This window comes from Barbus barbus, assembly GCF_936440315.1.
Source record: "Barbus barbus genome assembly, chromosome: 24".
Classification (NCBI taxonomy): domain Eukaryota; kingdom Metazoa; phylum Chordata; class Actinopteri; order Cypriniformes; family Cyprinidae; genus Barbus; species Barbus barbus.
Window position 1 is genome coordinate 27,036,915 of NC_136752.1, and position 15,469 is coordinate 27,052,383.

Consider the following 15,469-nt stretch of genomic DNA (forward strand, 5'->3'; position numbering starts at 1 on the left):
TAATGTACCATTGTCCAATTACATATTATATCACAAAAATAAAAATAAATCAAGCTGTCATTTCATATACTCTTCATGGGGGCCCCAAGCAGCCGCTTAGTTAACTTATGCCTCTGCCTGCTCTGTATAGCATACATATATTTCATTATTTTATCAAAATTATTGCTAGGGAAGACTACCAAGTCTAACAGAATCATTACACCACGTTAAAGAATGACCCTCTACAGCTTGTTTTCAAAGTATAACACAATCGGAGCCATTTAATGAAATGATGTCGAACACTCCTGCTTTATTTTTGTCTGCGACAAACCAGCAGAGGAAGACAGCGAGAGATTCAGTAACACTGTGTTAGACGGATGAGGTTAATCATTTCTCTACAGTATTTTTAAAAAGCATTTGAAATCCTCATATTATTCTGTAAAATTATCTAATAGAACAGGTAAACAAAAAAAGGGCTAAATACTTTGTTTAAATGTGTTTTATTGTACTAGGTTATTTTGTTTGCTTCTCCCTTCCAAGATAAAACAATCTGCATAAATATGGAGGTAGAAACAGATTTCTGTCGAGAGATACAGCTCATTCACACACACTGACAAACACTGTAAGGGTGAATCTCACATAAACAAACATGCCCTTCTTATATTTCAACTCAAATCAAAAGAAATGATGTTATTTTCATGACGATTAAGTACATTCTTCCTCTCCAGTTGTCCATACTGAATGCAAAAACTCATTACAGTAATGCGAAAAACATGATATTATTGCAGAGGATTTATATCATTTATGCTGATGTAAATTTAAAAATGTATTATATTCTCATGTTTAGTAAAAAGAATCACCTCTGAGATTAATGGGAAACATGTGCGGACAAAATCCATAACACTTGATGACTATTTCAAATGTGCTTAACTGCCATTAAAAGTAGTGTAATAATACATCAAAATTTCTTTTAGTTTTGGGGCAAAATGTGACCTGAACATGTTTTCATGAGAGTCACTGGCAAACTTATTTTTGATGGGTGCTGTATATCGGAGTAATGCAGAGATCCATAAACTGTTAATGTCTTCCGTCGTCAAATAAATACAGTTTTAGTAAAGTGCTAGAGAGGTTATGACACTTCACCCCGTGACCTCGGTAATTATAATATTTCCTAAGTGTATCCCATACGCAGCCGTGAGACATGGTGAATTGATATGAAATCAGTTTTCAACCAACACTGGACTGTTTTACTTGTATGTAACATTAAATACTGAAACCGTGGAGAAGTAGGACAGAAAGAGAGCAAAAAAGGTGAATATTTCAGTGAACAGGAGAGAAGGCAAGAACTAAATCAAACTGTCAGAAGAAAAACCTGCAGGAGTCGAGGAACAGCTTAGAGCCTCGTAACTCGCTTCATTCGATCCAGCTGAGGTTCAAGCAGCGAGCGATGAAAGCGTATGTGTCAGCCACCTCCTGAATGACTTTACTGGTGGGCTTTCCTGCACCGTGGCCTGACTTTGTGTCCACGTAGATAAAGAGAGGGTTTGACTGGCCGGGCCACTGACCGATCACACTCTGCAGTGTGGCGATGTACTTTAGCGAGTGCAGTGGCACCACGCGGTCATCATGATCACCCGTTAACAACAATACGGCGGGATACTCAACCCCGTCACCTTCTGGAACATGGATATTGTGAAGAGGAGAATACCTGCAGGGTCAGAACGTTTACAGCTCTTTAAATTCAGAACAGATGAGCGTTTTTGCAGTTTTTTTTGTTATGCACTTATGGTTTGCTGTAGTTCTACTGAAAGATCATGATCCTAATGTCTTTATCCTCATACCAAAATCTCAGTTGGCCAAACAATGATTAATCTATTCTGAATTATTAAAATATAATTTTTTTATTTATTTAAGTTTTATTTAAAGGATTAGTTCACTTTTAAAAAAACTTTTGCTGATAATTTACTCACCCCCATGTCATCCAAGATGTCCATGTCTTTCTTTCTTCAGTCGAAAAGAAATTAAAGTTTTTGATGAAAACATTTCTCCATATAATGGACTTCATTGGGACCCAAACGGTTCAAGGTCCAAATGACCGTTTCAGTGCAGCTTCAAAGGGCTTTAAACGATACCAGACGATGAATAAGGGTCTTATCTAGCGAAACGATCGGTCATTTCAAAAATAAATAAAAAAGTTTAAGTTTTATAAGTACAAATGCTCACCTTGCTCTGTTCTGTGATGCGCGTTCGTGACATCACGTAATACGCAATGACGTGGAAAAGGTCACGGTTGATGTAGGCGGAAGTACCGAGTCAATGTTTACAAATGTGCGGAAGGAGGACCATATACACATATTCAAATGTCTTTGTGTCAGTTTATCATTTAAAATGCCTATTTCGTGTGCGTATCCTGGGTGTTTTAATATTAAAAAGCCTACTGACTCGGTACTTCCGCCTAAGTCAACCGTGACCTTTTCAACATAATTGCGTATTACGTGACGTCACGAACGCGCATCACAGAACAGAGCAACGCGAGCATTTGTGCTTATAAAACTTAAACTTTTTAATTTATTTTTGAAATGACCGATCGTTTCGCTAGATAAGACCCTTATTCATCGTCTGGTATCGTTTAAAGCCCTTTGAAGCTGCACTGAAACGGTCATTTGGACCTTGAGCCGTTTGGGTCCCAATGAAGTCCATTATATGGAGAAATGTTTTCATCAAAAACCTTAATTTCTTTTCGACTGAAGAAAGAAAGACATGGACATCTTGGATGACATGGGGGTGAGTAAATTATCAGCAAAAGTTTTTTTAAAAGTGAACTAATCCTTTAAGCCAGTGTAACATTCATTTAACATCTATTTTTTTTTTAGCTTTATTTTAATTACCGTAAACAATTTAACAGTTTTGGTTAACAACACTGTATATTAAAAATTATTAAATAATTTCATAAATAGTGATCATAAATGTTTGAGAGTTCTCAATTGAAACGGCGTAGAGGCTTGGAGCCGGAAACCGTTTTTGATTCATCATGACTTAACAAGCGGATAAAATGCATGCACAATAAAATAAAATGCTGAATAAAACTGAATAAAATAAAAATAAAAAAATACTATATTGAAAATAAGAAATATTTCAATGCAAAATATTCAGCTGGTGAATCTGCAGTATTTAAAGATTATAGGGTATATAATCGGTGTAGATATTTTATTTATATATTATTGTAGTATTTATTAATATTTGAAATTAGCTTCAACATTACTTTGTTGTTTTATGTGCTTTAGTATTTTTTATTATTTTTTATCTATTTAGCTTCAGTTTATTTTTATTTTAGTTTTAGTACTTCAACTTTCAGTTAGTTATAAAGGCAAAATTTTCATTAAAATTTTATTTCAATTTAATTTTAATTACTGAAAACAACTGAACAGTTTTAGTCAACAACAACAACAACAGTGTATATTATCAATAACAGAAACAAATAAACAAGATTAAGGTATACTAATAAATGCATTAAATATTATATCTATATTGCTATTGCCACATTCTATAAAATCAATAAGCCATTAAGCCGCTGTGCATTACAATGATTTTACCACAGTTAATGGAGTAAAATCACAGTAACAGAATGTCTAGAGTGGTGTGCTGCTTTAACCTAAATGCAATTATGTCTCAGAAGTTCAGTGGGTCTGCTGCTCCTAAAAAAGTAGTAAATTGAATGTATCTGTGCATCACTGTAGCAAGTAGAAATAAACTTACTTGATTAACCAATCAAATTGCTCTTTGATTTCCGAGCAGCCGAAATCAGTGGTCCAGGCGTGTCCGATGGTGTACTTATGAAACTTTAGCATGTCCATGACGCCGACCTGAGCCACAGCACAGCCGAACAGATCAGGCCTCTGATTCACACACGCCGCTGCAGGAGAGAGTCGGGATATAGGACCAGGAGAACACCAACCTGTGTGTTCAGTATGTATGTGTGTGTGTGTGTGTGTGTGTGTGTGTGTGTGTGCGCGTGTGTGTTTGAGTGTCATACCCACGAGCAGCCCCCCGTTGGAGCCTCCATTAATGGTGAGTTTTTTGGGGGAAGTGTAACCCTCCTTTATCAGATACTCAGCTGCACACTGAAAGTCAGTGAAACAGTTCTGCTTATTGGCCAACATCCCCGCTGCACAGGAAGAGAGAAGAGAGAGACAGATTTCATTAAATGCAATGGAATGTTAAAGATGTATACCTTTCAAATGCATACTACACATATAATCCAACCATAACTGTAGCAGATACACTGCTGTTCAAATATTTGGGGGCAGTAAGATTTTGTAACACTTTATAAAAAGTCTCTTCTGCTCACCAAGGCTGCATTTATTTGATAAAAAATACAGTAAAAACACTAATATTGTGAAATGTTATTTCAATTTAAAATAACTTTTTTTCGATTTGAGTATATTTTAAAATGCAATTTATTTCTGTGATAAAAGCTGAATTTTCAGCATCATTACTCCAGTGTTCAGTGTCACATGATCTTCAGAAATCATTCTAATATACTGAGTTGCTGCTCAAGAAACATTTCTGATTATTATCAATGTTGAAAACAGTTGTACTGCCTCCTATTTTGTAGAAATTGTGATGCATATTTTCAGGATTTTGAGATGAATAGAAAAAACTATTTATGAGAAATGGAAACATTTAAGTATAATTAGTTTTACTTTTAATCAATTTAATGCATCCTTGCAGAGAAAAAAGTGTTAATTTCTTCAAAACAAAAACAAACAAAACATCTTACCCCCAAACTAAAAAAAAAGGAAGCATATAGACATATTCTATTATGAACATCTGTGCAGATCAATCCCTAATTAGCTCCAGAATTAAAGTCACGTGCCTTTATGCCACGTCTCTCCATATTCTCCACCTCCTCTGATATTGGCAACCGCTAAAACCCCTCCCAGATGCCTGACGAATATCAGCCGAGAGACACTGAAACACAAACAGCGAGAGAGAGATGTTTACAAGAACGGGATGCATGTCAAAGATCAGTATTGCATCAGTGGGGTGTGTGATCAGCTGTGTGTTTCTGTGTTTGGTTTGTATTGTACCTGTAGCTGGGTGTGATGGAAATGTTGAAACCTCCGTATCCGTACAGGAAGGCAGGGTGGGAACCATCCAGCTTGATGCCTTTCTTATGGACAATAAACATTGGGATCTGGGAGCCGTCATTACTGGGATAAAAGACCTGTAAGAAACAAGCAGACACGAAGTGAAGGTGATCGTACCGCAGACAGATAGACGAAGCATCTGCAAGTATGTTGCTGTACCTGAGTGGTCTGATAGTCAGCAGGACTGAAGCCCTTCACCGTGACCTCTCTGAAGACATGCGGCTGCAGCGGCTCTTTAGTCAGATCACAGTGATAGATGATCGCTGCAGGAAAACACAACACACGTCATTCAATACACACCTGTTAGAACATTACCTGATTGCTGTATAGGAGTTATTAAAGGGAGAGTACACCCAAAAATGAAAATTCTGTCATCATTTATTCACCCTCATGTTGTTCCAAACCTGTATGAGCTTCTTTCTTCTGCTGAACACAAAAGATGATATTTTGAATATTGTTGGTAACCAAACAGTGGACGGTACCCATTGACTTCCATAGTCTGTTTTCCATACTATGCAAGTCAATTGCTACCGTCAGCTGTTTACCAGCCTTCTTTAAAATATATTCTTTCAGAAGAAAGAAACTAATTTGGAACAACTTAAGGGTGAATAGACAATAACAGAATTTTCATTTTTGATCGAACTGTCCCTTTAAGGACCAAAGTTCTTCATTTCAGAAGCTTCTGAATCTTGACGGACCTGGAGAGAGAAACGAGGTGAAGCTGTAAAAGATCTCAGAGTCTTTCTTCCTCCCAGTGAAGCCCACAATCGATCCGACATCGAGCGGAAACGTGCGTATCTCCTCCCCCGAGGACAGATGGAACATCTTCAGCACGTTCTTCACGTCATGGAGGAAACACACAAACAGGAACCTGGTGTATGTACAGGTAGCAAACACTGAAAGAGAGAGATAAAGAGAAAATATGGTTCAGTTTTTTCAATATTTAAATTATTTGTTTTTATTTGAATTATTTAAAAGTATAAAAATTAAACCACATTTATTTATATATATATATATATATATATACACATACACACATACACATATATATATCAAAAGTATTGGTTAAGTGTAAAATAAAAAAGTTAAAGTTTACTCAGCAAGGATGCATTCAAGTGATCAAAATTTACACTAAATACATTACAAATGATTTCTACTTCAAATTAAAGCTGAATTTTGCAGTAATCAAATAATTGTGAAAACACTGATATTAAAAAGAACCATTATTAATAATGACCAATGAGTAGCAATAATAATGATTACCAATGTCCATTGAGCAGCAAATCAGTATATTTGAATGATTTCTGAAGAATTATGTGACACTGAAGACTGGAGTAATGATGCTGGAAATACAGCTTTGATAACAGAAATAATTACATTTTGGAATATATTACAATAGAAAACAGTTATTTTAAATTGTAATAATATTTCACAATATTACTGTTTTCACTGTATTTTTAATAAAATAAATGCATCCTTGGTGAGTATACAAGACTTTTCAAAAACATTAAAAAAAAATGTTTTTTAATTATGTAAATTATTCAAACATTTGACAAATTTCATAAATAAAATAATAAAAAAATGTAATTCTTTTTAAATCAAAAAACTGAAATAAATTAAATAGAATTTAAAAAAAAGGAACTTGCAACACATTTCAATTCCATAATGTGACATATTTCTGTGGGAAACGTAAAAGTAAAAGGGAAAAAGTAATAACATTTTGATTATGAGATCATGAAAATATAGGGGTTTTTTCTTACAATAACTTGCAGATGAAGTAGGCACAATAAGACCAGGGACATTCATTGAGAAAGAAATTACAGTGAATTTTGATTTGACGTGATCTCATTAAAACAGCATCTCTGCTCACCGACGACGTCTTTGTCGTGTTGGGGAATGAGCTCTTTCCATTGGCTGACGGACGGCTGGGCAAAGTCGATGTTAATGAGTCGATACTGAGGAGCGTCCAGGTTGGTTTTGAAAGTGAAAACGGTTCCTTCATTTGTGACGTATTCATACTCCGCATCGAAGTTATCGATCAGCTTCACCCATGGCAACAAATCTGTCATCATTAAGATATACATGAGATCCTGTCAGCGGAAACCAAGCATTTTCGTCTCAATACTAATGTTTCTGTGCGTCTGTACCAGTGATTCCCTGCGGCACGGCGTTCAGGTCACAGTACCACAGTCTGTTGACGGGGTCACAGCCCTCTCGAATGGACAACAGCACATAACGGCCGTCATCAGACACCTGAAAACACACACACACGTTATTCACCTCATAACACGATCAGAAAGGAAGCACCATCTGTGTGTGTGTGTGTTTGTTACCTCAACACCGCTCATCCATTTCGGCTGATCAGGAAATTCGGCACACAGGACGTCCTGAGACTGAGGGGTTCCCAACACATGATAGTACAGCTTCTGGTGCAGGTTAGTGGACGTCTCAGTGCCTGAGAGACAGACAGAGAGAGACGTCAATCAAGATCTCTTACTGGTGTAATGCAAAACTAAACTAATGCAGAAACACTTTACAGTAAGGTACAGTAAAAATCATTTTTGGTGATTGAAATAAAATAAAATATAAATATTAGATGAAAAATGTAAACTTTAAAAATAAATTTACTAAAAATAAAATAAATTAAAGATTAATAGAAATATTTAAAACAAAAGACTATTAATTAAGAATTATTAATAAATACCAATATGGTATTGAATAATACTACAAAAGCTATTAAAAAATTGAAATTAAATTTAAAAAGCTAAAATATTATATAGAAATATTAGATGAAAAACATGAACCTAAACTTATTTGAATAAATTTTTTATTAAATCTTTAAATTACTAAAATTAAAATTTTAATAAAAATAAAAGTAAAGCTCAATAGAAATATATAAATTATGTATATATAATTACAAAATATTATTGAACGCCAGTATAGCACTGAATAATACTACTAAAGCTATTAAATATTGAAATAAAATTTTAAAAGCTGAAATAAATTATAATATAGAAATATTAGATGAAAAAATATAAACAAAAATGTAGGTTAAAGTGCTAAAATCATTAAAATAAAATTGAAAAAAATAAATTAAAGCTAAAAACAAAAATAAATAAATAATAAAACTAATAAAAATGACAAAAGCACATAAAAATACCAAAGCTTAAAATGAAACTGAAAATATAAAAATACGTGCTAATACAAAATATTAATAAATACTAATATAGTATAAATGCCTAACGTAACACTATCTTTTAAACCTGCATGTGTGAATTTGTGCATCATGCATGTTTGTGTGTGTTTACCATCACTCTTGCCCTCCTGCTCAGGATAAGAGTTATAGAAGAGTCCTTTCGCGTCGTGAGTCCAGGACATGCAGGTGAATTTGACCCTCTCCAGTCGGTCCTCCAGAAGTACAGCGCCGTCCACGCGCAAGAACTGGATCTCAACCCAGTCAGAGCCGCTCGCGCTAGTGCCGTACGCCAGGTACTCGCCATCCTCAGAGAACGCGTAACCTGAGAATAAACTGCAAGCCTTAGCTGACGGTCAATACAGCCCTACACACTGCATCAAACAAACACAGAGACATCCAGCACCTTGTAAAGCAACCGTCCCGTCCTCTGAGAAGGTGTTTGGGTCCAGGAACACACTGGGCTCAGCTTCGAGGTTCTCCTGCATGTACAAAACACTCTGGTTCTGCAGACCAGTGTTGTAAAAGTGAAAATACCTTCAGGAGAGGGTTAAAAAAAAAAAAGTGTTTATTAGGGCAGTACTTCGGAAAACATACACACATGCACTTCCTGTCAACAGTTTGGAATAATAAAGATTTTTTTTAATGTTTTTGAAAGACTTTTATTTTACTTGTTTAAAAAAAACAGTAATATTGTTATTTATTCCAGTGATGTAAAGCTGTATTTTCAGCATCATTACTCCAGTGTCACATGATCCTTCAGAAATCAGTCTAATATGCTGATTTGCTGCTCAAAAAACTTTTCTGATTATTATGAATGTTGAAAAGATTTGTGCTGCTTAACAGTTTTGTGGAAATTGTGATATATTACCATTTAAAAGTTGGGAATATATACAATTAATAAAATAAAATAAAAACTTAATAGTAAATAAATAAATACCTATTTATTTATATTTTATATTCACCTAGCTAAAATTACAATAAAGACATTTATAATGTTACAAAATATTTATTTTTCAATATAGTGCTATTCTTTTTAACTTTCTATTCGTCAAAGAATCTTGAATAAAAATGTTTCCACAAAATTATTAAGCAGCACAACTGTTTTCAACAGTGCTAATAATAATAACCATTATTAATAACTGAGAATCAATAATAATCGATAACTAAGCAGCAAATCAGCATGTGGATCATGTGACACTGAAGACTGGAGGAATGATGCTGAAAATTCAGCTTTGCATCACAGGAATAAATTACATTTTAAAACATATTCAAATAGAAAACAGTTATTTTAAATTGTAAAAATATTTCACAATATTAATGTTTTTTTATCAAATAAATGCAGCTTTGGTGAACATAACAGAATTCTTTCAAAAACATTTAAAAAATCATAACTATTCCAAATTTTTGACTGGTAGTGCATGTGCTCACAAATACAAAACACAAGCTTGGAGAAACTATCAGAAGATGCTAAACATCATCTCAGTTCAAGGAACAACTGATGTTTTAGGAACAGTGTGTATTTTATAGTTTATTCTGTTGCAGTGCATAGTCTCCCATTCTACGCGCATTACACTAATTTCATTCATTATTATCAGTGTTTGCTGACGTCTCACTTGTTCCCGCGTTTGAAGGGGCAGCTGTATTTGGGGTAGTCATAGAGTTCAGTCATACGGTCCTTAAAGATGTCTCTGATCTCACACTGCTCCAGAAACGGCAGGGTCAGCTGATTCTGAGCGTTCACAAACGCCTGACGGTCACAAAAACATCACACATAGAGTCATATCTCAGGTATACAGAATCATAATTCTCTTTCAGAGGAACTGTCGTGTGGAGATCACCTGTGTTTTTTCACTGTCAGGATCCTCCAGCCAGCTGTACGGGTCAGGAACTTTACAGCCGTGGTAGTCGTCCACCTGATAACACACATACACATGCATCACATGAGCAGTGAGGTCACTATCACAACATGAACACATCATAGTACAGGTGGAAGTTTCTGCAGTAACACTGACTCAACCAATGCAGCGGGTTTGGGGCGGGACTATCTGTTTGATCGTCCAATGGTAGTCAGGAAGAGTGTTTGAAACCGTTTGACAGCATTAATAATGCTCAAATGTTTTTTTTAATGACGTATCCATTTCTTTCAAGAACATAAACATGTCTTATAGATTGCAAACTTAGCATATACATACAGTTACACAATCTCTACAGAGATAGTTTGAGAATGTCTCAGATAAACAACCAGGACCTCTATTTCTTTCTTATCCATTAATTCAGTCTCTTATGGGATCATTTACTTATTCATCCTTAATTCTCTCATGGATTCATTTATAATTTCAGCCATTTTTTATATTTACCCATTCCTTTAGGCAATTATATATTTTATCCATTCGTCACTCATGCAACCAGTTTTTCAATTTGTTGTAGTTATATTAGTACATCAAGCTCAAGCAAAGACTATAGAATACCCTACTATAGAATAAAGGGACTTTGGTTTAAGAAATATGGCTGAAACTGTTTTTTTTTCATATTTTATTCACTTCAGTTCAAATGTATTTCACGTAACAAAAACTTTTTATGGTTTTAGTTAAATATGTGTGTGTGTGTGTGTGTGTGAGAGAGAGAGTCTGTATATATATATATATAAATATATATATATACACATACAGACTCTCACACACACACACATTCAGGACATATACACACCATGGTTTCATATATATATATATATATATATAAATAAATATGTTACGTTTATATATTAAATATATTTATATATGTGTATGTGATATGATTTATATGAAAATAAATATATACATGTAAACACGTAAATATTTTCAAAATATATGCTGTATGTGTTTGTATTTATATATACATAATAAATATACACAGTACACACTCATATATTATGTAAACAAAAACTTTTATTTGGGATGCGATTAATCGTTTGACAGCACTAATATAATGTGTGTGTGTATGAGTATGTGACTGAGTGTGTGTGTGTGTGTGTGAGTATGAGTACGAGTGAGTGAGTGAGTGTGTGTGTGTGTGTGTGTGTGTGTGCATGTTTATGTGGTTTATGAGGACACAAATTTGTATAATAACATGGGTATGACAGAGGTATTACAATATGAAGGTGGTTTATGAGGACACTGCCTATGTCCCCGTAACTCAAAAGGCTTAAAAAACATACTAAATGGTGTTTTTTTGAAAATCTAAAAATGCACAAAGTCTCCTGTGAGGGCTAAGTTTAGGTGTAGGGTTGGTGTAGGGCAATAGCACACACAGTTTGTTCAGTATAAAAACCATTACGCCTATGGAGAGTCCCCATAAACCACAAAAACCAACATGTGTGTGTGTGTGTGTGTGTGTATGAGAGTGTGAGTGTATATAAAACACTTTCATTCATTCTTTCTGCCATTCATTCATATATTCATCTGTTCACTTATTTCTTCCTTCATCTATCTGCTCTCATTCATCCTTCCATCTATTCATTCATGTCCTTTTTCTCTCTATTATTCAGTTATTCTGTCACTCACCACTGACTCGTCCTTATAAGCGTTTGGATACTGGAAAGCCATTATTCAGAGATCTTGCGAGCTGTTGAACAGATGAAATAATGTTATGATAAAATAAACGAGTGTTTGGGAGTTCAGTGTGTTTGAGAGCCGCAGCACAATGTCCGGAATCAACAGTCAAAGACCCCGAACAAAGACAAACGCGCTGCTGGAAAGAGCGCTGGAATCCGCGCAGCGCCCTCTGCTGTTCACTCAATAACACGCCGGGCCCTGATCACGCATCATGAATATTAATTAGCTTCTGCGACGTTCTTTCTGAATATTAATAAGCCAGTCCTTCACTGACTGCACTGTAAGTGGTGATTAATATCTTGTTAATTATGTGTATTTTAATCTATAGGCCTATAATTAGATTTTATTGCATTTTAATTTTATTCAGTTTATTTTTTGCGCAATATTTTCTCTTTTATGTAACGTTAGGCCTACTTTTATGGAGTTCACTGTGCAGAGCCTGTATAATCAAGAGACGCCGCGGGGGCAAGATTTTGAGTGAATACGACATAAATACTAGTCTGTTTGTCACGTGAAAAATGCTAATTAATTCGAAGCACTTGAAATAACGCACAAGAAATGTAATCTGCTTCTTTTATGGTACTTTTATGTGCTGTTTGGAGCTTGACAACCACCATCCCCTCATCCTTCTCATTAAGGTGAGTAAATGACCTCTTTTTTATTATTTATTTATATCTCACTATCATTTAATTATTTATTTATTTATCCATCAATCCATTCATGCATGCGTTTGTTCGTATTCATTTATTTTTAAGCCGTATTTGTGTACTTAAAATATTTTATTCTTGCAAAAACAGAAATGAAATAGAAAATATCAGAATAATGTACAGTCGTGGCCAACCACATCAGCACCCTTGGTAAATATGATCAAAGAAGTCTGTGAAAATTAATCTGCATTGTTAATCCTTTTGATCTTTTATTTAAAAAAAATCACAAAAATCTAATCTTTCATTGGATAATAAGAATTTAAAATGGGGGGAAATATCATTATGAAATAAATGTTTTTTCTCAAATACACGTTGGACACAATTATTGGCACCCCTAGAAATTCTTATGAGTAAAATATCTCTGAAGTATATTCCCATTCATATTCACAATTTTGAGCACTCCAGGGTGATTATGAACATGAAATTATCCAGTCATGGCTTCCTGTTTCACAGAAATATAAATAGGAGGGAAAACAAAGCCCAAATTCCCTTAATCATCCATCACAATGAGAAAAAACCAAAGAATATATTTCTGATGGGCGGCAAAAGATAATTGAGCTTCACAAATTAGTGAAGTGGCTTTAAGAAAGAGCTAGAGCATTTCCACCATCAGGGCAATAATTAAGAATTTACAATCAACATAAAATGTTACGAAACTGCCTGGAAGAGGACGTGTGTCTATATCGTCCTAATGCACGGTGAGAAGGAGAGTTTGAGTGGCTAAAGAGTCTCCAAGGACCACAGCTGGAGAATTGATGAAAATAGTTGAGTCTCGGGGTCAGAAAACCTTTAAAAAAATTGTCAAACAGCACCTACATCACCTCATGTTGTTTGGGAGGGTTTCAAGAAAAATTCTCCAAGCTCATCCATAAACAAACTCCAGCATATTCAGTTATCAGACACGACTGGAACTTCAAATGGGACTGGCTTCTATGGTCAGATGAAACTAAAAAATGAGCTTTTTAGCAGCAAACACTCAAAGATGGGTTTGGTGAACACAGAGATAAAAAAGTACCCCATGTGTACAATGAAATATACTGCTGTATTTTTGATGTTGTGGGTCTATATTTCTGCTGGAGGTCCTGGACATCTTGTTTAGACACATGGCATCATGGATTCTATCAAATACCAACAGATAAAAAATCACACACATATAAAAAATCTTATAATGGGCCATGTTTGGATCTTCCAAGCGTACAATAATCCAAACACAACTCTCAAAAACAACACAAAAATGGGTCCATTCCAGTCCTCTGACCTGAACCCTGTAGAAAATGAGTGAGGTGAACTGAAGAGAAGCACCACCGTCATGGAGCTGTGCATCTGAAGGATCTGGAGTGATTCTGGATGAAGGAATGGTCTCTGATCTCTTGTCAGGTGTTCTCTAACCTCATCAGGCATTATAGGAGAAAATTTAGAGCTGTTAAACTGGCAAATGGAGGTTTCAAAAAATATTGAATAAAAGGGTGCCGTTAATTGTGACCAATGTGTATTAGAGAAAAACATTTATTTCATAATGATATTTCCCCCCATTTTAAATTCTTATTATCCAATGAAAGGTTAGATTTTTGTGATTTTTTTTAAATAAAAGATCAAAAGGATTAACAATGCAGATTAATTTTCACAGCCTTCTTTGATCATATTTACCAAGGGTGCCGATATTTTTGGCCATGACTGTAAATCTGCTTACAAAAGTTAATTCAGTTTATGTGTCTCCTTCATCAGAAAATAAACAGAAAAAACTTTACATAACTGCCAATACAGGATCCTGGTTTTGTTTCATTTGAAAGTATCAGCTGAATTAATACAATTAAATGATGTGAGTTTTTTTTTATTATTCAGCATCGATTATATGAACAGATATCAAAACTGACATTTCTGAGCTGTCATGTGAGGCTCTGCGAAGTGCACATTCAAATAGAGAAAAAGAGAAAGAGTCAGAGGGGTGGAGGAAGACATCAGGGTGGAGTTTGTCTTCAAATGATGTCTGAATGAAAACGCAAGTTTCTACACATTCAAGAGAAACCGAGACGGAGAGCTTGACTGCAACGTCCTCCTACAGACGGCTGGACAGAAGCTCACACTGACTGAACATAAGCCAGAGTAAGTGCTTTTTACTCTATTTGAACATGCATTTGGTCTGTATGGTATGGTGTGTGTGAATCAGCTGAAGCTCAGGCTGATGCAAACCTCTTCAGGTCATATGTTGAGTGTGTGTTGTGGTCGCAGCTCTGTGCGTGAGCGAAAACTGCTCTGGTGTTAAGTTTCATTTTTAGTGCTTTGTTACTTTGAATTCCCACATCAGTCTGACAAGTCGTGGACCTGTCAAACATGTGCTTTTGGTCTTACTCCAATAAAAAAAAGATCAATAAGAATCATTGCATTTATTAGATTGCTCAGTAGTTTCTCATTTGTAGCTAAGGTTTCATATAATTATCAACTTTGTCTCAGATGCCTGTAAAACTCCTTAGGAGAATAAAATATACAAATAAAACAACTGGTGACATAGGGTACAATAAAAGTATAGAGCCATAAAATGAATGCAAATGAGCTTGTGTTTTTCTGCTTTTGATTGCAAATGTTAGTAAAGTTTGAGGTGTTGAAAAATATGCATTTGATTTCATTTTGCTAAAGAGATCTCGTTTGTGTTTTTCCTTTCAGTTGCTCATTTTGTCAATTGATTCCTCAGTTGGAATAGTCCACCCAAAAATAAAAAAATTGCTGAAAATGTATTCCTCCTCAGGCCATATAAGATTAGTTTGTTTCTTCATCAGAATATATATGGAGAAATGTAGCATTATATCACTTGCCCACCAACGGATCCTCTGCAGTGAATGGGTGCCGTCA

The 15,469-nt window shown here is 35.0% G+C and overlaps 1 protein-coding gene across 1 annotated transcript; it reads right to left on the minus strand.

Moving 5' to 3' along the window:
- Positions 1–235: 235 nt before the first annotated feature.
- On the minus strand, positions 236–12,028 carry LOC306844101 (prolyl endopeptidase-like). Its single transcript, XM_079376017.1, has 15 exons — positions 11,865–12,028; positions 10,164–10,238; positions 9,939–10,072; positions 8,729–8,859; positions 8,438–8,647; positions 7,463–7,584; positions 7,277–7,382; positions 7,000–7,191; positions 5,828–6,025; positions 5,289–5,392; positions 5,070–5,206; positions 4,856–4,950; positions 4,013–4,144; positions 3,736–3,892; positions 236–1,687 (listed from the first exon to the last, which is right to left on the minus strand). Exons 1-15 carry the CDS (start codon positions 11,904–11,906, stop codon positions 1,393–1,395), a joined length of 2,130 nt encoding a protein of 709 aa, XP_079232143.1. The 5' UTR covers positions 11,907–12,028; the 3' UTR covers positions 236–1,392.
- Between the last annotated feature and the right edge of the window lie 3,441 nt (positions 12,029–15,469).